General features: G+C 43.0%; 1 protein-coding gene across 1 annotated transcript in view; it reads left to right on the top strand.

Moving 5' to 3' along the window:
* CACNA1E (calcium voltage-gated channel subunit alpha1 E) overlaps positions 1-23,961 on the top strand; it is a 1,379,194-nt gene that overhangs the window by 1,093,046 nt on the left and 262,187 nt on the right. The window contains exon 35 of the mRNA XM_069233198.1: positions 4,876-4,941. Coding sequence (XP_069089299.1) covers positions 4,876-4,941 — 66 coding nt within the window. The remainder of the gene's footprint in view (positions 1-4,875; positions 4,942-23,961) is intronic.

Raw genomic sequence — 23,961 nt, 5'->3', positions numbered from 1 at the left:
TGTGCATCCCCACGTTTCTGAAGTGACGCAGTGCGGCTCTGCTAAATTTGGTGCAGGGGCACGCTGTGGCATTTCTTAGTAAACGAGGACCTTAACATTACAGCTTGTATTCTGGATTTCGGTGAGACTAACTCTGAGGCCGATGGGTCTCATTGGCGTCTGCATCCTGTTAGTAAAACATGCCCGTTGGCATATTGGAGGCTCTGCAGTGGGACTTGAAGACCCAGAGGGCACAATATCAGGGTTATTGCTGTGACCTGGTTCAGATATCGTAGGAAACTGCAAAAGACTTGTTGTGGCAGCTCACAGTCTGCAATTTGGTCAATGGCAGACCCCTCTCCCTTCCCCCACCAGAGCTCACAGTGGTGACAGATGCATAATTTCTGGGTTGGGGCCGCCACCTGGGAGAGGTGGAGATCAGAGGATTTTGGTGCCTAGTGGAGTCTCAACTCCATATCCGCCTGTTGGTGCTGAGAAAGATCCAGCTGGCATTGAAAGCCTTTCTTCCTTCCATCAATGGAAGGCTTGTTCAGGTGTTCACTGACAACATCACTGCCATGTGGTATTGCAACATGCAGGGAGGGGTGGGGTGTGGACCCTTTGTGAAGAAGCTCTGGGTCTCTGAACATGACAGAAATGTCAGGACATATTCCTGGTGGTTCAACATCTGGTGGGCTCTCGGAACACCAGAGCAGACAAACCCATCCATCAATGGTGTCGCCAACCAGAGATGGTGCACAGTCTTTTCCGAAATTGAGTAGAGCCTTGGTTAGATCGATTCATCACCACCGAGAACATGCTAAGTCAGCACTTCTACATGCTCGACTTTTCTTGGAGGCTCTTGCTCGGAGACACATTTCATCTTGAGTGGAACTCAGGACTACTGTTCGCCTTTCTACTGATATCCCTCCTGTCCAGAGTTCTCAAGAAGATCAAGCACAAATGGGCCCAATTCATCTTAGTGGGTCAGGACTGGGCACGGAGGCCCAAACTCCTGAGCATGAGCATTGGTCCTCCAGTCAGGCTGCCCTTTGGCCTTTTTTGGCCCTTCTGTTAATGCAACAGGGCAGGGTGCTGCACCCATATCTGCCCACTATCCATCTTCATGTATGGAGATTGAGCAGTGATAGTTGAGGGTGTTTGATCTCCCTCCTGAAGTGTGTGATGTCATTCTTGCAGCCAGGCATTCCTCCACTAAAACAACTTACGCTTGTCGCTGGGACAAATTTGTGGCATGGTGTATGTCTACATCAGTTGATCCTCTGATGGCACCCATGCCTGAAGTTCTCTTGTTTGGTCTATCCCTGGCCCGGCAAGACTTTGCTTGTAGCACAGTTAAGGGATATGTATCTGCCAACCCCACCTTCCTATGATTGATGGTTCTCACTTTTTTCATCTGTTCACCTTTTTAACTGATGCACAGCTGCCCTTTTTGGCTGCCTCATTATCAAAATGGTCTTCCTTGTGGTGATTTTCTCTTTGAAAATTCATGGCCTTCATTTCAAATAGAAGAAAAAACCTGTGTGTGCCATGCAGGAATCTGAAACACCACTTCTTCTCATGTTCCAAGCTACCTGTAATCTGCTTGAAACCCCTCCAGGTTAACAATAGCACTGAAGCAGTGGAGTGCCTACTGATGGTGACGGAGCTCCACACCTGTCTAGACATTGTGTTCTGCAAGAAGCTAATGTGAAGCTTATAAGAGACTTCTTGTTATGAATCCACTTTAACTTAGGTACGTTCACACACTCTTCTTGATATGACAAATTGCTCGAATGACCAGTCCCAGTGGCCACAAGGTACTGCTCTCAGCCAGGTGCTCAACATTCAACTATGGCCAAGGCTATGGAAAGATTGTGCATTGTGATCTCAGAGCAGCTGTGTGAGGGCATCTGTACCTTGGTGGTGGCAAAAAATCACCACCAAAACTGGTCCTAATCTTGTAGTCTAATGTTCTCCAAGGAAGACAGGAAATTTGAAGTGAGGGACCTGTCCCTGAGTCAGCCATCTTAACATCATTAAACAACAAACATGAGGCCCAAAAGGACATTCTTTGTATCCAGAAATCTCCTATGTGGTGATGATTATCAGCTTCAACAAAAACTAGGAAGAAGATGCACCAGTTCAGGTCAGTCATGCAAGCAATCACTAATACCATCATGTCCAGCTATGGGTTCTTACCTGGCAGAAGTTCAGCCACTTCACTTCCTTGTTCCTCAACTATACCTATAAAGAGTACAAGGTCATGCTTGGGCTGAGCAGAGTGTCTGTGAAAAAAAGAAATATTGATTTTGAGTAACCTCATCGACACAGTCACTAGTACCATGAACATCAATGTGGCAATTTGAAAACAATAATGACTCAATCCCTCTGATATCAAGCGATAATTAACAAACCCCACTTCGATGAGAAGAATGTCTTTGATCTCTTGAGTTTGCAGGTGGGGAGGGGATCCTCTGATTGAGAGCATTTGATATAGTTCTCCTCAATAAATGATTCTGGAGAATTCAGGAATACTCATTTCACTTTTTCCTTCAGATGAAAAATGTAGAGCTTCTATCCTATCTAATATATATGATCTGAACCGCCTCACCTACTGCAGAAATTGAAGATGCAAGTATTTGCTTAGCTTGTGGCAGCTCTTTAAGCAATGAGGCTTTGTTTGGTGGATTAGAAAGAAACCTACTTTAATGCCCCCTCTCTGTGAAAAGAAATTAGGTACTTCCATAAAGTCAAAAAACAGCACTACTAGCACATGACACTGCCTGAGTCCCAGTGCTGTTCCCTGGATCTTTATCAGCATCCTGGTTCTGGTGATGACCTTTCTGAAACAGTTGATGGTCCATTCCTATCCATGCCTGTAATTGTGTCACTGGAGGTGCAAAGTACAGTTCAGATTGACAATGAAGGTGCAGATTGTGGTCTACACTGACACTTATAGCCCTATTCAGATTGTTTTCTCAGTGAACTACTCCAAATACTGTTTAATTCTATCCAAGACAATTCAGTTCAAATGACCAATTCTGGTCTCAAATCTGGCAAAAGATTTTCTCCCTGAAGAGGAGGTCAGAACGATGTCCGAGGGAGTGGATCAGTTCACCACCAATAGGACTGTGACAGCCAGGTAATTCAATTGGATTCTTGGATTACAGTCTCCCCGCAGAAGGGAGGTCCCTCACACAATCTTCACATGCAGTTGCTCCAATGCTATACTTTGATTCACGGGTACCAGCTGATGGACCACCAGTCATAGATGATTGAGGTTCACTGATTCCTGGTGACAGCCTTGGAGTGGTGGTCATGCACTCCCAAACTCCTTGAAGGATGCTTTTTTTACCTGCGTTTCACGGTCATCAATGTCTCTTCGGAGTACCTTGGGGGCTCATTGAAGAAGACTCTCCATCACAGGCTTTTGGATAATTCAGGCACATGTCTTAACATATATGTTTGAGAGCTGAAGACAGTTGTCTTAGCAATAAAACACTTCTGTGCAGGGTGGTGATAGTTCACACGACAACAGCTTTGCCCACTCGGTCATCCACTACATACATCTTTTCTAGCTGGAAGTGGCTTTGTTGAACGGTCCTTGCAACAGGGCATGCATTTTCTAGTCTTTCACACCGTAGGGATCCACAGCATCACTGACAGTCTGAGTAGGTGTCTCCACTAATTCAACAAGTAGAAAATGTTCCAGAATTTCCTTAATTCGTGGCTGAGGCCATCAAGCTTTAGATGCTTTTGCTACCCATCTGAGAAGCAAGTGGGAGCAGTTCACTTCACTGATGGGCAAAGGTCCAGGATCGATAGGTGATGGTCCGATGTTGGATCCGATTGTGAGAGTTCTCTGTTCTTTCTAAACCCTCCTGACACAGAAGATCCACCAGAAAATCAGGGATGATCACTCATCCTGGTGGCTTTACCAAATACATTATTCAGGCCTACTTTCGCCCAGAGACATCTCCTCTCTACTGAGAGAGACAGTACAGCATCCCTCCCTACTATTGCACACATTGAGGTCATGGTTCTTTATCTGGGAATGTTGAGGTCACTGTTGGCTTTTAGATAACAACACCGACTGCAGCACTTTGCTTGGAGCCCACCTGCTGTTCTCCGTTTGAGCACGCGCCAGATGCACTAATACGGCATTTCCAAGCAGTTACCTGTCTGAGATGTATGCCGAGAATGTATGTGTACGAGCAACACTCAAGACTTCTTCCTAGAGCGATGTAAAGTTTGTCTAGGATTTACGCTGATATGCAGCTTTTCTACTCTTCCTTTTCATATACTTAGTTGGTTTGAATTTTACCCAAAAGTCTGGAATGAAAAACAAGAACAATGCATAATAGTATGGCGGAGTTGACTTTATGAGATTACATTACTCACAGTCCATAGACTCGTTGTCAATATCAATACCCTCCTGCCGATATCTCAGCCATTGATCAGAGAACACACAGATTAACCATTTTTTCTAAATTAAATGGTGAGAGGCACATATGTGAAGGGAAGGGGCCGTGCCTTGTATTGCATTTGGTAAAAGTACACAGCGTTCCAAGATCCAAAGAAGCTGTTTATCATCCTGTTACTAGTTGATGGTTACCCATATTTTGAAAAACGAAACGAGACTGCATAATTCGGGTAATGGAGTCGCAATAGAGATAGTTCTTCTATTGATTCTGTGTATCTGTAATTGAGTAAACGTTTATTGTTGTTGTGTGTCTGATTGTGACTGTACTTCTATGCAAGAATGCTAAAAATATTTTGTAGTATTTTCGTTTCTTTCTGTGTGGACTGTGAATCTTGTGTAATTTCGTTTTCATTTTGCTTGTATTGCCATGGTTTTATTAACCTATTTACCGCTTTCTGTGTTTTTTGCAGGCCTTGCCCTACGTCTGCCTCCTGATTGCAATGCTCTTCTTCATATACGCCATCATTGGGATGCAGGTGAGGTTTCCTTGTACCACCATTTTTACTGGGTCTGCTGCATTCTTTACAATGGCTTTGTGTCTATCTGGGTCACTATGGATATAGGCATCTATAGATTGGTAGCTGTAAATAACAGGCTGGATTCCCAAGGAGGAGCCCCTTATTAGCATCCAATAGACAACGAGAGCATATCTCATGCTTTCTGTGATTTCACCCTGGAACTTTAAGATGCAAAATACGCTGTTATTTACAGATACCCATTTTTAATATATGTTGTGTATGACCCCAAAGTACACTTCCACTGATCTTAGCAGTAGCAGAGGGGTTGAAGAGCCATGCCCAACTTGACCTCATCTCCCTCAGACTCCTCTTTAAAGTACCTGACTTCTTACCAAGTTGCCTCACCACTTCCAGATCAACTCTCCCCTCAAACCCCCAGTACAGAAAGAACCTGGCTCCCTGCCAGCCTCCTAACATCTTTAGAAGAACCTTCATCTGCCAAATATAAACAATATACCTACAGTCCAAATACTTTCGCCTACCCTCTCCTGCCAATATACAAAAAAAGTACTTTCCCCAGCCGATCTAACAAAAAAGGAACATGCGTTATGCTACTTTTTTGCAGATTCTCTTTTCCTCCCAAATAATCCACACTCTCCACTCTCCCGTTGCTGACAAATAGGACAGAGTGACAGAGTTGAAGGTATCATGGCCCATATTTATACTTTTTGACGCAAAACTGCGCTAACAAAGTTTTGCGTAAAAAAAATTAGCGCCGGCTAACGCCATTCTGAAGCGCCATGCGGGCGCCGTATTTATTGAATGACGTTAGCCGGCGTTAGCCGCCGGCGCCGTCTGGTGTGCGTTAAAAAAAATGACATACACCAGGCAGCGCCAGCGTAGGGGGATATGGGGCTTGGGCGTCAAGAAATGGGGCAAGTCAGGTTGAGGCAATTTTTTCGCCTCAACCCGATTTGCGCCATTTTTTTCCCACTCCCAACCCCCATAGAAATGACTCCTGTCTTAGCAAAGACAGGAGTCATGCCCCCTTGCCCAATGGCCATGCCCAGGGGACTTCTGTCCCCTGGGCATGGTCATTGGGCATAGTGGCATGTAGGGGGGCACAAATCAGGCCCCCCTATGCCACAAAAAAAAAAAAAAAAAAAAACACTTACCTGAACTTACCTTAATGTCCCTGGGATGGGTCCCTCCAGCCTTGGGTGTCCTCCTGGGGTGGGCAAGGGTGACAGGGGGGTGTCCCTGGGGGCATGGGAGGGCACCTCTGGGCTCCTTCAGAGCCCACAGGTCCCTTAACGCCTGCCTTTTGCAGGCGCTAAAAAACGGCGCAAAAGCGGCCGTACGTCATTGTTTTTGACCCGCCCACTCCCAGGCGTGAATTTTGCCCGGGAGTATAAATCCGACGCACATGCCTCGGAGTCGATTTTTTAGACGTGAACGCCTACCTTGCATCTCATTAACGCAAAGTAGGTGTCCACGCTAAAAAATGACGCTAACTCCCTGGACTTTGGCGCTAGACGCGTATAACGGCAAAGTATAAATATGGAGTTAGTTTTGCGTCGAAATTGCGTCAAAAAAAACGACGCAATTCCGGCGCAAACGGAGTATAAATATGCCCCCATGTGTTTCTGCAGATGCTGGCACTACAAGTTGGCACTACTGCTAACGGTGTTAATAGTAATGTGATCGTTACCAACTTTATGATTATGAAATTACTGCCGAAGTAGAGGTGATACAGATGGCATCATTTTACATTTGTGATTATCACTTTACTGGTGGCTGGGTACTCTGTCATTCTTGCTCTCACTCCTACTCCAGTGAAATAAAATACTTGCCTAGGATCACACAATTTGAGATGAGGTTAAGAGTTGAGAGTGTTACAGTTAGGAAGAGAATATTCAGGGCACTAGATCTGTGGGTATTGTAACATTTTTCTGATATTCCATGGTCTGTTTATGATGGAGTACCTGCCCACCAAACTCAAAACCAGGGCCTTAATTTCTTGGAAACATTTTTTCTTGTACTACCCTGTATGAAAGCCTACCTCAATGGAGTGCCATCTGAGCTGATGACCGCTGTAATGGCCTAGTTATGTTTTTCTTTGGTTACCAATGGCCTTTGATCAGGATTTTCCAGTTTCTACGTCATAGATTGTGGACTTGTATCCAACTACAACAGACTCACATGACTGAATATATATTGATTCCCTGGAAAATGTGAAATATTTCTTCCCTCACTTGATTTTTGACAATAAAACACCCTGTGTTTGTTTTAGTGGTGTTAATTTATGTATTGGGGTTTTATAGTGCAATAACCACAGGTGAGGGTATCTAGGTGCTCTGTAGCATGTGGGAGAGGCCAGCCTTGGGGGCTTATTCAAAAAGACTGGTCTTTAGCTTCCTGCAAAAGTCAAGAAGAGAGGAGAAGGAGGCTATGATGTTTTTGTGAGAGGCCGTTCCAAGCACTAACGGCCAGGTAAAAGAGGGTGCGGCATCTGCTCTGCTTTTGTATATGCATGGGGTGCGTGTTAGTGAGAGACAGGCAGAGCAGATGTGTCTCAAAGGTTGGTGTAAGTGAATGCGGGTGCCAGTGGAGTTCCTGAAAGTATGGTGTGATGTTAGCTCCATGAGGGAGGTTAAGGACTAGTCTAGTTGCTGCATTTGGATGGTCTGCAGTCTTCTGGTGAGCTGATTGGTTAAACCAGATCACAGTCTATTCTGCTACTGATGACGGCTTGTTGACTGTTTTCCTTGTGTCCAGTTCATTGTCTGTGGTAATTCTGAGGTTTCCCTCTTGTGAGCATGGCGAGGGGGTTGGACTCCAAGGTGTGTGGGCCACCAGGTGGAGTCCCATGGCATGGTGTTCTTCTCGAAGACTACCACTTTGGTCTTATCTGAAGTCAATTTAGGACAGTTAGATTTCATTCAGGTGGTCACTTCTGTCAACTATGTGGTGAACTTGTTCCTGGCATTTGGTGTTTTTTCGGAGGGACAGTATCAGCTATGTGCCATTGAAATAAGCAAGGATGTTTATGTTGCGCACTTATAAGATTTCAGTCAGTGGAGTTGTGTAGATGTTGAATAGCGTTGGGCTGAGTGGAGAGCTGTGTGGGACTGCAAATAAAATCTTGTGCTAAAGAGGGGCAGGGGGCATGGTGACTGTTGGGGTTCTTCCGGTGAGGAAGGAGCAGATCCATTTCAGGGCTTGCCCCCGGATTCCTGCTTTCTTGAGTCATCTGTTTAGAATGTGGTAGAATACTGTGTCAAATGCTTTAGAAGGATGAGTGATGAGGTTCCCACCTGCTGAGGATCATCCTGTGGTAATCTGTTGCTGCTGTAAGGACGGTTTTTGTGCTTTGGTTTGTTCTGAACCCTGAATGTGTGGTGTCAAGAAGTTGGTGTTTGGTGAGGTGGTCAGAGAGGCGCTTGGTGATGGCTTTTTCCAGGACACTGGCTGGGTGGGGAAGGAATGATATCAGTTGTTGATTGGCAAGTTTAGTCATGTCAGCTAAGGGTTTGTTTAGTAGGGCATTGATGGCTGCATTTTTACATGGTCCAAGGAAGGTGGCTGTCCTAATGGGTGTGTTGAGTATAGAGGTGAGGGCCTTGCTGATAGGGATTGCTCCTTTGTCAAAGGCATCATGGGGCAAGGGGTCTGCTGGGGACCCAGAGACTCCTGGAGAGCATCAGGGGGTCTGGTTGTGGAGGGAGTTTGTTCTATATGTTTGTGATTCTGGCTGTAGAAGTGGTTTGAGAGGTTGTTGCACAGATATTGTGATGAGTTGATGTTTCCAGTGACAGCTGTGGGTGTGGTGACGTCTTTGACGATTGTGAAGATTTCTTTGCTGCTGCTGGAGCTAGTGTTAATTAATTCAACTAGGGCCTTCCTCTTGGCAGTGGGGAGGTCTGGCGGTGAAGCTGTGGCCAGCGACGTTTCTGTGAGGACTGGAACAGCGTCTTTCAGCAGGTCCCAGACCACCATGACATTTTTTGAGTGAGCGGGTGTTGAGGAGCATGCATGCTATTGGTTTTTAGGGGGTGCGGGTGTTTGGTGCCAGGTGTTTGAGTGTGTGTATGAGGTGGGTGTGTTAGGTATGTTCTTGGTTGGGGATGCAAGAGTGATGGTGCACTTGAAGCAGCAGAGGGAGCAGTTGAAGGCTTCTCCTGTGCTGTGTGGTGGGCCAGCAGAGGGTAGTGACAGTGGTAATTTGCATCACATCATACATTTGCATAGGAAAAACCGTTTTCATTATGGCTATGATGTACTATTTGGATTACTATTTCAGTATTCAAGTTTAGATTGTGTATTTTTTGCATTGTATGCTGCTTTTATGTTTTATTGAGCACTTAACTGAACAATACTTTCAAAGATGGCGTCCGCAATTGGGATATGATTGCAACTGCAGCAGTCCTTTGTTTGTGTCACTAAACACGAATAATGTTGCTAATAGTCTGTTTTTTCACTTTTTTTGGTTACTCATGAACAAGGCAACTAGTGTTGTCTAAATATGTTTTTTTTTTTTTTTTTTTACATCACCAATAAAGAAGAATTGGAATACATTTACCGGGAGTGCACATGTTTACTTCAGCACTTTGTAGGACTATTTTGTTGATATATTACAAATTATGGCGAATACGTTTTTGGGGTTCAGGGGTGGGTGAGGGTATTGGGTTGGCATTTTTTTTAGGGTTTAGTGTGGGTAGGGGTATTTGGTAAGGGTATGTTTAGGGTAGGTAAGTGGATTTGGGTGGCAATGGTATTTGTAGTGTTTAGGGTAATTAAGGCTATTTGGGATTGTAAGGATGTATTTAGGGTGGGTAGGTGTATTTGGGTGGCAAGGGTATTTTTAGGGTTTAGGTTTCGATAGGAGTATTTGGGTGGCAAGGCTGTGATTAGGGTAAATAGGGGTGTTTGGGTGGCAAAGGTTAATTTAGGTTTTAGGCTGTGTAGGGGTATTTGGGTGGCAAGTGTAGTTTGTAGGGTTTAGGGTGGGTAGTTTGTTTTTGGTGTCAATAGTGTTTTTAGGGTTTAGGGAGGGTAGATGTATTTGGGTGGTATGGGTATTTTTTAGGTTTAAGTGTAGTTAATGGTATTTAGGTGGGAAGGGTATTTTTAGGGTTTAGGGTGGGTAGGGATATTTGTGTGGAAAGGGTATTTTGTAGACAAGATGTGAACTTGTAGGGTGGTACTCCCTACATGCACTCTGGGGCAAGTGTGCTTCAGTATGTATACTACATAGTCACTCCTACAGGTGTAGTGTCCTTTGGTCTTGTACTTCCCCCTGCTAAACATGATAATCTCCATTACATTCTCACCATTTTTGCAGGCTTTGCATTTCATACATTTTGTAAAGCCATCCAAAGGTTTCAATCATGTCTTCTTTTCCGCCCTGACATCACTCCTAACTCGGGTGTCCCGCATAGATCTGGCTCTCCTACATGTGACTAACGGTCTTCTGGCCCTGCTCCATTGGGAATAATCCAGCCGAGTCTGCCAGGGAAGGTCCTACTTGAACCTGAACACAAACAACCCAAGTCTGGTTTCAACCTTATTAGGGCACATCAGTGTGGTATAGTTTGTTTGCAGTGGCACAGTTTTCACGAGAAGCACTCACCTCATTGAATTAAAAGTCTTGTTGCAGATCTTTGTCATAAAGTTAGAGCCTTGTTACTGGAAATAGAAAATTATTACAAACTGGGTTGATTCAAGGGGTGCTTGTGCACTCTACTCATGCACCACAAGCAAACCTCATACAGATTTCTATGGCTCAAGAACCACCACAATACCCCACATACCAATCCTATACACAAGTCTACCACAACTACAACACTATGGCACCTTTATTCTCATATCACACACAACTCTGTTCTATACCACTAACACACATCACCAACACAACATAAAGCCACATTATGCATAACTTTAATGTATCCAGACACACACTCCCTGTTCTTACAAAAGACCCGCTCTATTCTCTACTTGCTCCTTACAGGCCCCTTTATATCATGATGAAACCTATACTCAGCCTTCCATCACACTATCCACCAACACCCTCCTCCTTCATATACTAATTTTACACAACTATACAATCCCCTCTTACATACCATATACACTCTTCTTCAAAATACATCACCACCCCCTGTACTATTCAAATACCATTCACCAGCAATATCTCTCCTGCAAACCCTTCACAGAAACCTACTACATCAATATCTCCTCCCACTACTCCAGAAAAACAAAACAAAACACACACACAGGCACATGAAAATCACACAAACGTTCATAACACTTTCTGTCATACCCACTCCCACCCTCATGACTACAAAAACAATACAAATCCTGAACCAACTCTACTCCAAAATTCACACTTTTCACCGACATCTACCACAAACACCCCCACACAGCAACATTCATTTGTCCCCCTCTCATCCATTGCACAATTCAGAGCCTTAGAATATGACCCATATGCTTCTCCGCCGCCCCTAACCCATACTCCTTCCACCCTAAACAGACACAAATTTAAAAAACAGCATGCCGCTCTTAACAACTTCACATCATAATATCTATTACACAACAAGGCTACTCAACAAAAAGAACACAACTCACCATGCCACTCTCAGCCACCATGCCCAACACCAACACAAACAGACCCAACAAAATGCCTCCTAATCCTGCTGGACGAGGAACACATTATAGAAAAACAACACTATTGTGACTCTCATATGGTTAATATCAGCACTAGTAACACACATGCCTCAAGCTCAAAATATACTGCTCACCCTTCTCCAAAGCCAAAAGACGCCATCACCAAAACACAATCTGTAAATTTCCTTCTCATAAATGCTCTTTCACTCTCTAAAAACAAGCACCACATCTACGATCTGCTCACTGACACACAACCTGTCTTACTCATCATAACTGAATCACGGTTGAGAGATGACTTAGCCACAGTGTTGCATGAAGCCGATCTTCCAGACTATCGAACCAACACACACAACCGTACAGGCAAAAGAACAGACATCTCCATACGAGCTTGTGAGGCCCTCATCAACAGATACAACCCTACAACAAGTTCCTCCTCATTTACAGGCCACCACCCAGCAATTCAACATTCCTAGACACATTTCTAGCACAATTTCAAGCCGTATAATACTATACTCTAACCTATGCATTCTTGTAGACCTAAAAATTTGGTTTGACAAACCCAATATGCCCCATCCAAAAGCTATCACCACTGGCCTAGTCACTTTGAACCTACATCAGATTGTATGCAATCCCACACACATCGCTGGACACATCTTAGATGTCATTTTTGCAAACCCAGAACTAGTTACTGTTCGAAGCATCACACCAGTCACATGGTCAGACCACCATTTGGTTACTTTCCAAAATAAAACATTACAAATCAACACACCCAAGACCACCTTACATACATCCACCTATCGACCATGGAACAAACTCAATTTTGAAGACTTATAAACACAACTAACAGTCAACACAGATCTGGACACAATAAATTTGGTTAAAAACCTTGGAGTGGCTACAGAAACATTTCAATATCCTAATACCGCTCAGAAAAACAAAACAGAACAGAAGAAAACAAGCACCTTGGAGAAATACAAACTAAAGAAGATAAAACAAAAAATCAAAAGGCTGCAACAAACCTGGCTCAAAAAAAACAGCATTCAAGACAAACTTCATATACGCACTTAACAAAATATACCAATCATCAATCAAAAAGCTAAGAAAAGTTACTATTCAGACACAATTCAAAATGCTATATCTGCAAGTAAAGATTTTTATAAAATTCTCAACGAATTTCGAAAACCTAAATGCATGGTAGGAATTCATCCCATTACTTTAGAAGTCACAGACAAACTAACAAATGATTACATAACTAAAGAAGACACATTGGACTCCTATTTATAACGAAGCTAAACAACCAGCACCAACCCATTTTCTAAAATCCCCCTCTCCCACCCCTAAGAGTAAGCCATCCCAGCCTCTGCAGCCCTTCAAACAAATATCAGAAAGTGAATTTATGTATTTGGTCAAAGCAAGCAGGCATTCCGGCTGCCCTTCTGACCCTTGTCGACCACACATATTCAAGATCATTCTTCCTAAGACCTTAAAAAAAAGCATGCATATGCCCATTTTTAAAGAAAACAAACCTGAACCTGCATGATCCTAACAGCTACAGACCAATTACAAATGGACCTTTCCTGGTCAAACTGATATAAAAAGCAGCATTTGACCAGATGTCACAATTTACTGAAGACAACTCCATACTTTCAGACTACTAAACTGGATTCCACCCAGGAAGAGGCACTGAATCTGCCCTCATTGCCATACGGGATGATCTTAAAAACACAGTAGACCACAATGGAGTGGCTGCACTATTTCTCTTGGACCTCTCAGCTCCCTTTGACACAGTTGATCATAACACCCTAATACAAAGACTCTACGAAGCAGGCATAGAGGGGACTGCTCTTGACTGGATCACATCCGACCTTCAAAACAGAACAAATGTCATCCATTCTCTCTCTTTCCCATCCAAATCCTACTTCACAAAAGCAGGGGTCCCTCAAGCATCAACCATCTTGCCTATGCTTTTCAACATCTACATAATGTCATTAAAGGAAATGATCAATGAATTTCAACTCACACGCTGCAACTATGCAGATGACACACAAATGCTCCTTAAACAAGAATCCCCCAAAGGCATTTGAAAATCACTAATCATTAGTTGCCTCAGAGCCGTTGATCAGTGAGTGACATGCAGCCTTCTCAAACTGAATGCCTCCAAAACGGAAATACTCATGTGTGGTGATTGGAAAAATTATGACCCACTCTGATCCTGGCCTGATGATCTGGGAACACCTCCCCAAATATCTATGGAAGTTAAAAACCTAGGAATGACCATGGACTCCAAGTTAAAGATGAATGCCTGAGTGGACAAAATAGCAAGACCAAGCTTCATCATGATGAAAACTCTGCGATGCATCTTACCCCACCTCGGATTTCCACACAAGGTCCAGGCTACTATCTCACTTGTACTATCTAAACTGGATTACACCAATGGCCTCTACCTTGGATCATCCCTATAAACTATGAAAAAACTACAACACATTCAGAACCCAGTTGCCAGACTACTCCCACATGTAAAGCCACAAGCCCACATCTCCCCTCCCTTGAGGTCACTACATTGGTTACCGGATGCCAGAAAATCCACCTTCAAGCTACTTTGTATCACCCACAAAGCAATACATTAAATAGGACCACTTTTCATCTGGAATAAAATCACAAAATACATTCAACAAAGAAACCTCCGCTCAAGATTGGCTCCCCGCCTAAAACACCACAATACAAGAAAAAGACAATAGGTCTCTGTTCAGGCGGCCAAACTATGGAATTCATTACCTCCAACTCTAAGACCTACAGACAACTATCTTATCTTCAGAAGACTATTCAAAGCTGGCTCTTTCCAATATAACCACCAAACCCAAACAGCAATGGACTGCATATCCCTGGGTATGTAGACATTTATAATTTGAATATATGTATATATCTACAGGGAGTGCAGACTTATTAGGCAAGTTGTATTTTTGAGGATTAATTTTATTATTGAACAACAACCATGTTCTCAATGAACCCAAAAAACTCATTAATATCAAAGCTGAATATTTTTGGAAGTAGTTTTTAGTTTGTTTTTAGTTTTAGCTATGTTAGGGGGATATCTGTGTGTGCAGGTGACTATTACTGTGCATAATTATTAGGCAACTTAACAAAAAAAAATATATACCCATTTCAATTATTTATTATTACCAGTGAAACCAATATAACATCTCAACATTCACAAATATACATTTCTGACATTCAAAAACAAAACAAAAACAAATCAGTGACCAATATAGCCACCTTTCTTTGCAAGGACACTCAAAAGCCTGCCATCCATGGATTCTGTCAGTGTTTTGATCTGTTCACCATCAACATTGCGTGCAGCAGCAACCACAGCCTCCCAGACACTGTTCAGAGAGGTGTACTGTTTTCCCTCCTTGTAAATCTCACATTTGATGATGGACCACAGGTTCTCAATGGGGTTCAGATCAGGTGAACAAGGAGGCCATGTCATTAGATTTCCTTCTTTTATACCCTTTCTTGCCAGCCACGCTGTGGAGTACTTGGACGCGTGTGATGGAGCATTGTCCTGCATGAAAACCATGTTTTTCTTGAAGGATGCAGACTTCTTCCTGTACCACTGCTTGAAGAAGGTGTCTTCCAGGAACTGGCAGTAGGACTGGGAGTTGAGCTTGACTCCATCCTCAACTCGAAAAGGCCCCACAAGCTCATCTTTGATGATACCAGCCCAAACCAGTACTCCACCTCCACCTTGCTGGCGTCTGAGTCGGACTGGAGCTCTCTGCCCTTTACCAATCCAGCCACGGGCCCATCCATCTGGCCCATCAAGACTCACTCTCATTTCATCAGTCCATAAAACCTTAGAAAAATCAGTCTTGAGATATTTCTTGGCCCAGTCTTGATGTTTCAGCTTGTGTGTCTTGTTCAGTGGTGGTCGTCTTTCAGCCTTTCTTACCTTGGCCATGTCTCTGAGTATTGCACACCTTGTGCTTTTGGGCACTCCAGTGATGTTGCAGCTCTGAAATATGGCCAAACTGGTGGCAAGTGGCATCGTGGCAGCTGCACGCTTGACTTTTCTCAGTTCATGGGCAGTTATTTTGCGCCTTGGTTTTTCCACACGCTTCTTGCGACCCTGTTGACTATTTTGAATGAAACGCTTGATTGTTCGATGATCACGCTTCAGAAGCTTTGCAATTTTAAGAGTGCTGCATCCCTCTTCAAGATATCTCACTATTTTTGACTTTTCTGAGCCTGTCAAGTCCTTCTTTTGACCCATTTTGCCAAAGGAAAGGAAGTTGCCTAATAATTATGCACACCTGATATAGGGTGTTGATGTCATTAGACCACACCCCTTCTCATTACAGAGATGCACATCACCTAATATGCTTAATTGGTAGTAGGCTTTCGAGCCTATACAGCTTGGAGTAAGACAACATGCATAAAGAGGATGATGTGGTCAAAATACTCATTTGCCTAATAATTCTGCACTCCCTGTAAATAAATATGTATTTCTTTGTACAAATATGTATAATAAGTATTTGACAATAATAAAATATATACATGCACTTTAGACTTTTTTTTAACAAATGTATATTTTACTTACTGTTAAATGTATATATGTATGTATGTATGCATATGTGTGCTTATCTACATATATATATATTCATATATATATATACAAACAAGACAATTGTAAAACAATTGTAATTCCGTAGCACTCCAGGAGAGTTAATTCTTTTATTAATTATTAGTGTAGTACAACACCAAATCCACCACCAACGCGTTTCAACCGAAAGGTCTTGCTCACAGTTAACTGGTGGTGGACAATTAAAATTGTCTAGTTCGGTAATTAAATAATGGAAAGTCCATCCCTTCCATGTGCACCCGCTAATAATAGCCGCCACAATGAGGACCGCTTTGTTGGGGGATATATATATATATATATATATAAAATGTATAAGTGTATGTATGTGTAGGTATATATATATATGTGTATGTTATTCTACGTTTAACATGTTCATAAATCATTGAATAGTTTCTATATAAGTTGTTTAATTAGATACTCTCTTTTAGAGTCTCTTTTAATTGTATCTATCACAATGGGTAAATGTTATCTTAATTTAACTGCAAGCATTTAACTAATGAAATAATGTTATAAAAGTACACACATAAATTAACTTCAAATATTGGAAATCTAGAAAGTCTGTGTTTATACAGTACAACTTTAAATCTCAAAATATTATATTCCTTATTATATTCCTTACATGTGTATGCCCTTACTACATAATCATGTATCTATATATTTATTACTTTAGTTCCACTGTACAAGTAAAAACAAAAACTCTCTCAAAAGCTTTACTCTGTCCCACCATCACCCTACCTATACTTCTATCAATCTATCTTCTATCTCCACTCAGACTCATCCCAAAGCCATTCTACTACTAAGCTCTTCCTCCTCTATCCCTCCTGGCTCAACTCAACCCTCAGTTTACTACTATGATATCCCAAACAACCCTACTAAATACTCCCTCATTTATTTCTCTATTACTCATCCCAATTCTCATCTTACTACTATAATCTCCCAATTAACACTTATGGATTCTTCCCTCCCCTATCCCTCCATTGCTATATTCAATCTAACTAACAGACTCACATGCCCTGCGCTCCAATTAACCCATACCTCCCTATACTTACACTAATAGTGTACACATATTTCCCTATACTAATCCACCACTAATCCTTTGGGTTCCTAAGTAGCGTTCTACTCGCCAAACTGTGCTACTTGGCTGTTCGTGTACGCCTGTACTGCAGACAATGCCAGAAATCTCTTATTTTATAGATGCTGTCACTATACATTTTTGAGAGGTCGCCTGGTCTTGACGGTGCATCGTTAACCACTTCTACTCAGTTATTTGTTTTTCTTACCTACCAACAACACAAAACTTAGAGATTTTCTTGACACTAACTTTATTTGGCCTATTCTTCATTTTTGGTATCTTTCTTTTCTGAAAGGGCCTTTATTGTTTAATGTTCTGGTAGCCTAAACAATAGTTTTCCTTCCTGTTCTGTGAATTCTTTTGAAGGCCAAATACAGTGTATATAGCTTTTCAATTTGGTCACTAAGCCTCACAAGGCTTGGCTGTCATGCCTTGGAAACTTCCATGTGAGTACCTGTCCCTTCTGGAATCAAGCTTTGGTTGCACAGTATAAGACATTTGCCAGTATTAACGTTCCTAAACTTTGCAATACATAAACGTTGAGGCAGGAGGCCTCCCATCAAATATGGATCAGAGGGATTCAGAATATCATACCATATAAAACCATAGGCAACACAATGTGATATAGTTAAATGCACAATACAATAAACTAGTAAACACATGGGGACGAAGGTGAATGTGAATGAGGCGCACCAATACCTTGTAATGCATTACACACTAAATAATTGCCTGATGTGCACAGTTTTCTGCCTGAAAGTGGGGGACGTTGTTTGTTTTCCCTGCCCAGGTCACAATCCCTTGTAAGCAGGGCCCAGGGAGGCAAAATATGCATCTAAAAAACCTAAATAGGGTGAACTTCCCAACGCATGAAATGCAGTGATACTGGTTGATCAATTGTTGACAGTAACCTCCTCTGTTTTTATTTATTTATGGCATTTATAAAACGCATCTGTCACAAAACCTGATATCCTGGGGCTGAGGACTGAAAACGAGTATTGACTCTGCAGGCATAAGAGCAAATATTGTAAAGCAGAAATATGTAAGGGGCAAATCCAGGTCTTCAAGGTTTTCCTAAACTGTAACAAATATGAAGACTGTCTAAGGGTCAGAGGCAATTTATTCCATAATTGAGCAGCCTTATATGTAAAGGCCCATCCACCTAGACACATTTTCTGAACTTATTTATACAGACCAGGTGAGCAGAGCTCGAGCGAAGGGCTCATCTGGGGATGTAACCTCTCAGTCTTTCTCGTAGCTGTACTGGTCCCTTGCCCTGTTAATGCCTTGAACGTGATGCACATTGGTTTTAAAATGTTGCTCTGCTTCATCTGGAGCCAATGCAGGTCCTTCAAGGTTTCAGATGCAGAGGATCTACAGGATCTGTTAAGACCCAGTTTGGCTGCGGCTACCTGGACTCTGAGTAATCTGTTAAGTAAATAATCAGGAGCTCTGAGCAAAATACCATTACAATAGTCCAGCCTACTAAGTATCCCACTTCGTTCCACAAGAGACTTAACTTGTGTTGGTCATAAAAGTAGCAGCTTCTTAAGGCCTCACAGCAATACGAAGCTGGTGCTAGCAACTTGCGTAACATGTTTCTCCAGGGATAACCTATCTTCAAATAATACCCCAAGATTCCAGACAGTGCCTTGTCTTGTCAATTTCTTCACTGATAGAAAGGGGCCAAAAATTAGAGGAGAGAGTAATGGGGATCCTGCTTGCTGAGCAGCACAGAAAATCTGTTTTATTCCCATTGAGCTTAAGAAAGTCAAGGCTCCCACATTGAGCAATATCTGATACACAGTCCTGAAAGCCCGCCACTGCATCCGGCTGACTATTATTGAAGGACAATATCAAGTGGGAGTCATCTGCATAGTTGACCACCCTGATGTTATGCGCCTTTATAAGAGTAATAAGTAAATAGAAAAGGGGAAAACCTTTCTGTTCGATGTGAACTCTGTCATGGAAACTAAGGGGCATATTTATACTCTGTTTGCGCCCAATTTGCGTCAAAATCTTTGACACAAATTTGGCGCAAACCTAGCACCATATTTATACTTTGATGCCCGACCCCGCGAACGTCAAAATTCAGCGTAATTTTCTGGATGCGTCAAACCGCCTTGCGTTAATGACATGCAAGGTAGAGGTTCCCGTCCAAAAAATGACTTGAAGGCATGTGCACCTTATTTATACTCCAGCATCATTTTGACGCACAGGAGGGAGCGGGCATTAAAAAATGGCGCCCATCCTGATTTGTGCCGTTTTTTAATGCCTGGGTGAAGGCAGACGTTAAGGGACCTGTGGGCTCATTTCCATGTTCTCTGACCATGGAAGCAGTCCACAGGTGCCTTTCCCTGCCCCCAGGGACACCCCATGCCACCCTTGCCCACCCCTGGAGGACACTCATGGATGGGGGGACCCATCCCAGGTAAGTAGAGTTAAGTATTTTTTTATTTTTTTAAGTGGCATAGGGGAGCCTAACTTGGGCCCCCCCTACATGCCACTGTGCCCAATGACCATGCCCAGGGGATAGAAGTCCCCTGGGCATGGCCATTGGGCAGGGGGGCATGACTCCTGTCTTTCCTAAGACAGGAGTCATTTCAATGGGGGTTGTGCGTCAAAAAATGGCACAAGTCTGGTTAGAGCCATGATTTTTTACTCTAACCAGACTTGCACCATTTTTTGATGCACAACTCCCATTCTTTCCCTACGCCTGCGTTGCACGGTTAGAGTCTTTTTTTTTTTTACTCTAACCAGGCCGCAGCGCCGGCTAACGTCAACCCATAAATAAGGCGCCCGCCCGCCGCATTGGAATGACGTTAGCCGGCGGTAAATTCTTTTACGCAAACCAGCACTGGCACTGGTTTGCGTCAAAAAGTATAAATATGGGCCTAAATACATTACAATTCGAAGTGATGAGTAGGAGATGATAATTGTTTTTATTTGTGGTATGCAGATGCAAAACTTCAGACATCTTCTTTTTCCAAAAGGAGAAATGTTTTTGGAATGCCCGTCAGGACAATAATTCCTTGTTCTTATGCAGTAAGGAATGCACAGGAAGAGAAGTAGTTGTGCATACTTGTGCAGAATGCAGCAAACATAGAAAGTGCAAATCACCATTGAAGATTGTTTTTGTGCAGAAAGGTATCCCTTCCTGCACAAAAACAATCTCTCCCGCAACGCAGCCATCCTTGCACCATGGCGCAAAGGTGGCTGCGTTGGCACTCGGCACCTAATTTAGGGGGAAACACAGATATGTGCCGTATTCTAGTAAGCATGGCGCATCCCTGCGTTTTAGCAGTGACACAGTGTGGTTCTGCCAATTTTGTCGCAGCACCAAGCTGCACCACTTCTTGTAAATATGCCCCATAGTTTGGAGATGAAGGTCAAGGATCTCAGCAACCCTTTTAATTTTCCTGGCAAAGGAAGTACTTGCCTGTGTTGCTGGACTGCGGGTAAACCAACCCAGAGTCGAATCCACTGGCCTCCTGTAATTCCATGTACCTGTCATTTGCATAATAAAGAGGAGGACGTTCCTCCCCATCACCTTCATTGTCTCATTAGGTCACTCAAACTGCGATTTATGAAGTGCAGCGATTCATAGCCAAACTCCTCTCAGAGGCTCCAACTGTCAGATTTTAAGAGCTAGTAAATATTTTTTTCGAAGTCTCAGGAAAGGAGAGGTGAGCTTGTTACTATTAGGATACGAGCACTGAAGAACTGTTTTTACAGACAAACATCTGTTTTAGGATTGGATTTTTTGTATGAACTCACATGCCTGAATTAAGATTAGCAAAGCAGCACCACAGGAGAACAAAGTGGTAGATGGGAATTTTGCTGACTTTAAGTGAACAAGATTCGAGTACAGCTCTGGACTCGTGGGGGTAGTAATGCTTGAAGTTGTCCTCCATGCAGGCACTTCCTTTAGATATTCTTCTGGGACACCGCAGCAAAGAGAATGTTTTTATTTGTCATGAGCGAGTTCTGATTCCACCAGAGAAAGGTTTGCCCATCATATTATGGACTGTAGTGGTGCATTATAAAATCCATCTTGGTAAAAAGTGTATTGATAATGATCTCTTTCTTAGTTAGCCAACGCCTAGATAGCCAGATTGGTGAAAGTGTTTTGGCTTTAACAAGTAAAGCATAATTAAATGGAATTATCTTCCACAACAGATGGATGTTGGAAAAGGTAGTGTAGTGATGTACACGATATCCAAATAATTGAAGAACACGTTCAATGTGCTGAAAGCAGGACTTGGATTTATTTACTGTTACATGGCAGGAAAAAGGAATCTCCATCCACAACGTCCAAGATCTCTCTGCCAACAAACCTCAGTCAGATTGGAATGTCCACCAACATTCCAAGCTACTGAAACAATAACAGAGTAGGGATGGCAGGAATGTACCAATTAACAGTATATATAAAGAAAAAGAGCACATACAAAGAAAAGACAAAGGCAATACAGAATACTACACAGAAATGCCCAATACTACAGGTAGGCAATGAGATATACATAATTTAAATAAAAGGGTATGGGCACTTTTGAAACAAATCTGGCATTTGTACTGAGAGAAACTTAATCTTTGCAGAAGCACAGGTAAGAATTTTTTCTTGAAAAGGCTTACATACCAGTGACTCGTCTGTATGACGTGATGGCCTGCAAGAATTGTGTTTGCTCCGTGGGCCGAACAAAATCAGCACAAAGCCCAATGGAGTTGTTTTCTAGTATAATTGGGACAGTATGTGCAATTTAATTAGCTTATTGATAACTGCATTAAGGAAATCAACTTTTTTTTATCCCTGAGAATATCCTTGAAATCATGTTACCCAGCAGGGAAGCCTTCATGCAGAATACCAATTGGTAACTGGCAGGGTCCTCTGACACTCTAGCAGGGAGGTGTCACACAGAGGCTCCCCTGGTGGAAGACTTGCTTCAATGCACTGTCAGGGAGTGGGCAGTATAATTACCATTCAGCTAGTTAATTTGTTCGGCCCGTGAGAGTGCTGGACAGCACCACTGGGGTGGTGTTAGATTTTGGCGCTGCCTCAGGTTTAATAAATCTTGTAAATTTGGGGTAGTATCAAAATGCAATGGGTATTGCTGTGGAATGCCCACAGCAACACTCATTGCATGCCACTTCCACACAAAGTGCTGTGTGTGAAGGAGCCGTATTTACAAGGTAGCATTAAGCCACAAAAAGTGGCTTAACGCCGCCGTGTAAATACGGCGCAGTACTCAGCGCCACCGGATCGTCACAAAAAGATGATTCAGTGGTGCTGGGGGTTTGTAAATAAGCCCCTATGTTGATTAAAACGAACCTTCTCACAGAGGCTGTAGAGCCTGGTCAGGCACCAACTGACCTCTTTTACTCTTTAACAAAGCTGTAACTGACACACTATTGGGCACTTGGACTAAGCCATGTTGTGGCCACCTCGGTCAACCGTCAAGCTGTCTTTACCCACTGACCTGATTTTTTGACTCAGCATTCAACTTTAGAGAGCTTGGGGGTACAGGGATCCACCGGTAAATTAAACCCAAAGGATTTTCCAACCACTCCTGTGACAGAGAGTTTAAAGGAGTGGACAATTTTGTCATGTGTTTTCTCTTCGGTCAGTCTTTGGTTTGCCCTGAGGTCCATTAATGCAAGTTGCCTACTGAGGTGTTATACCCACTCTCTTTGGGAAATGGTGGGTGAGATCTTAACTGCTATCCCAGAAGACGTATGACCTTCTGTAGCTCAAACCATTCAAGGTGGTTGAAATGTGCCAAATTTGTATTCCACTTTGGCCTGGACACCACAGATTGGGCTATGGGAACTAGCATGGAGAAGGACTTCTTCGGAGATATCCTAGTGTCCTTAATGGACATGCCTTTTGATGGCCACAGCCTGTGAGGCAAAAAGGCAGACTTAGCCTGGTAACATTTTAAAGACAGCCGAGCCATTACACGTTCTCTGGACCTCTCAGCTGAGTCCCGGAAATCTCCATAACAATTTCATTCTTGTAGGGTATTCGCCAGAGGCCTGTTGTATCTGCAGTGCTAGCTCCATCATCCGCACAATGTATTTCCAAGCCTTTTCGAGATCAGGGCTGTGGGTCTGGCAACAATAGCCTGGCCATCAGGGACATAATTTGTCCCAATCTTCTGCTCCTCCGGCAACAACCACAAAGCCTCTTTAGTGGACCTTCAGCAGCACACAGCCATCTGATGGGAGGAAGGATTAGACAGTTCCTGCAGGGGTGGCAGAACATCAAATCCATCAACTGGGTCCTGCAGATTGTCCAGCTTGGTTACAACCTTTCAACCAGCCACAGGCTCATTTGGTCAAAAATCCATAAAGAGGTTACCAGCCTTAAGAGTGGGTTCTGAGTGTTATTTCCACTACCTACTTGGTCTAAACATGTGTCCACAGACCTAATCAGTGTTATTCCCAAATAATTTTAATCTTTCAATGAACCTTTCTACAACATCCTGTTCAAAGAAAAATTCAAGATGTTCACCCTGGACCAGGTTCTCTGTGCCCTGGATCCCAGAGACTGGATTGAAGTGTTGGACCTGAAAGACATGTATTTTCACATTCCTGTCCTGCTGGACTGCAGGCCTTATATGGGGTTCAACTTGGCCACAAGCACTTTCAGTTTGTTGTGCTCCCTTTTGGC

The sequence above is a fragment of the Pleurodeles waltl genome, chromosome 4_2, assembly GCF_031143425.1.
Source record: "Pleurodeles waltl isolate 20211129_DDA chromosome 4_2, aPleWal1.hap1.20221129, whole genome shotgun sequence".
NCBI classification, from domain to species: Eukaryota; Metazoa; Chordata; class Amphibia; order Caudata; family Salamandridae; genus Pleurodeles; species Pleurodeles waltl.
The sequence above is the reverse complement of the archived record's forward strand: the minus strand, read 5'-3'. Positions and strand labels throughout refer to the sequence as shown.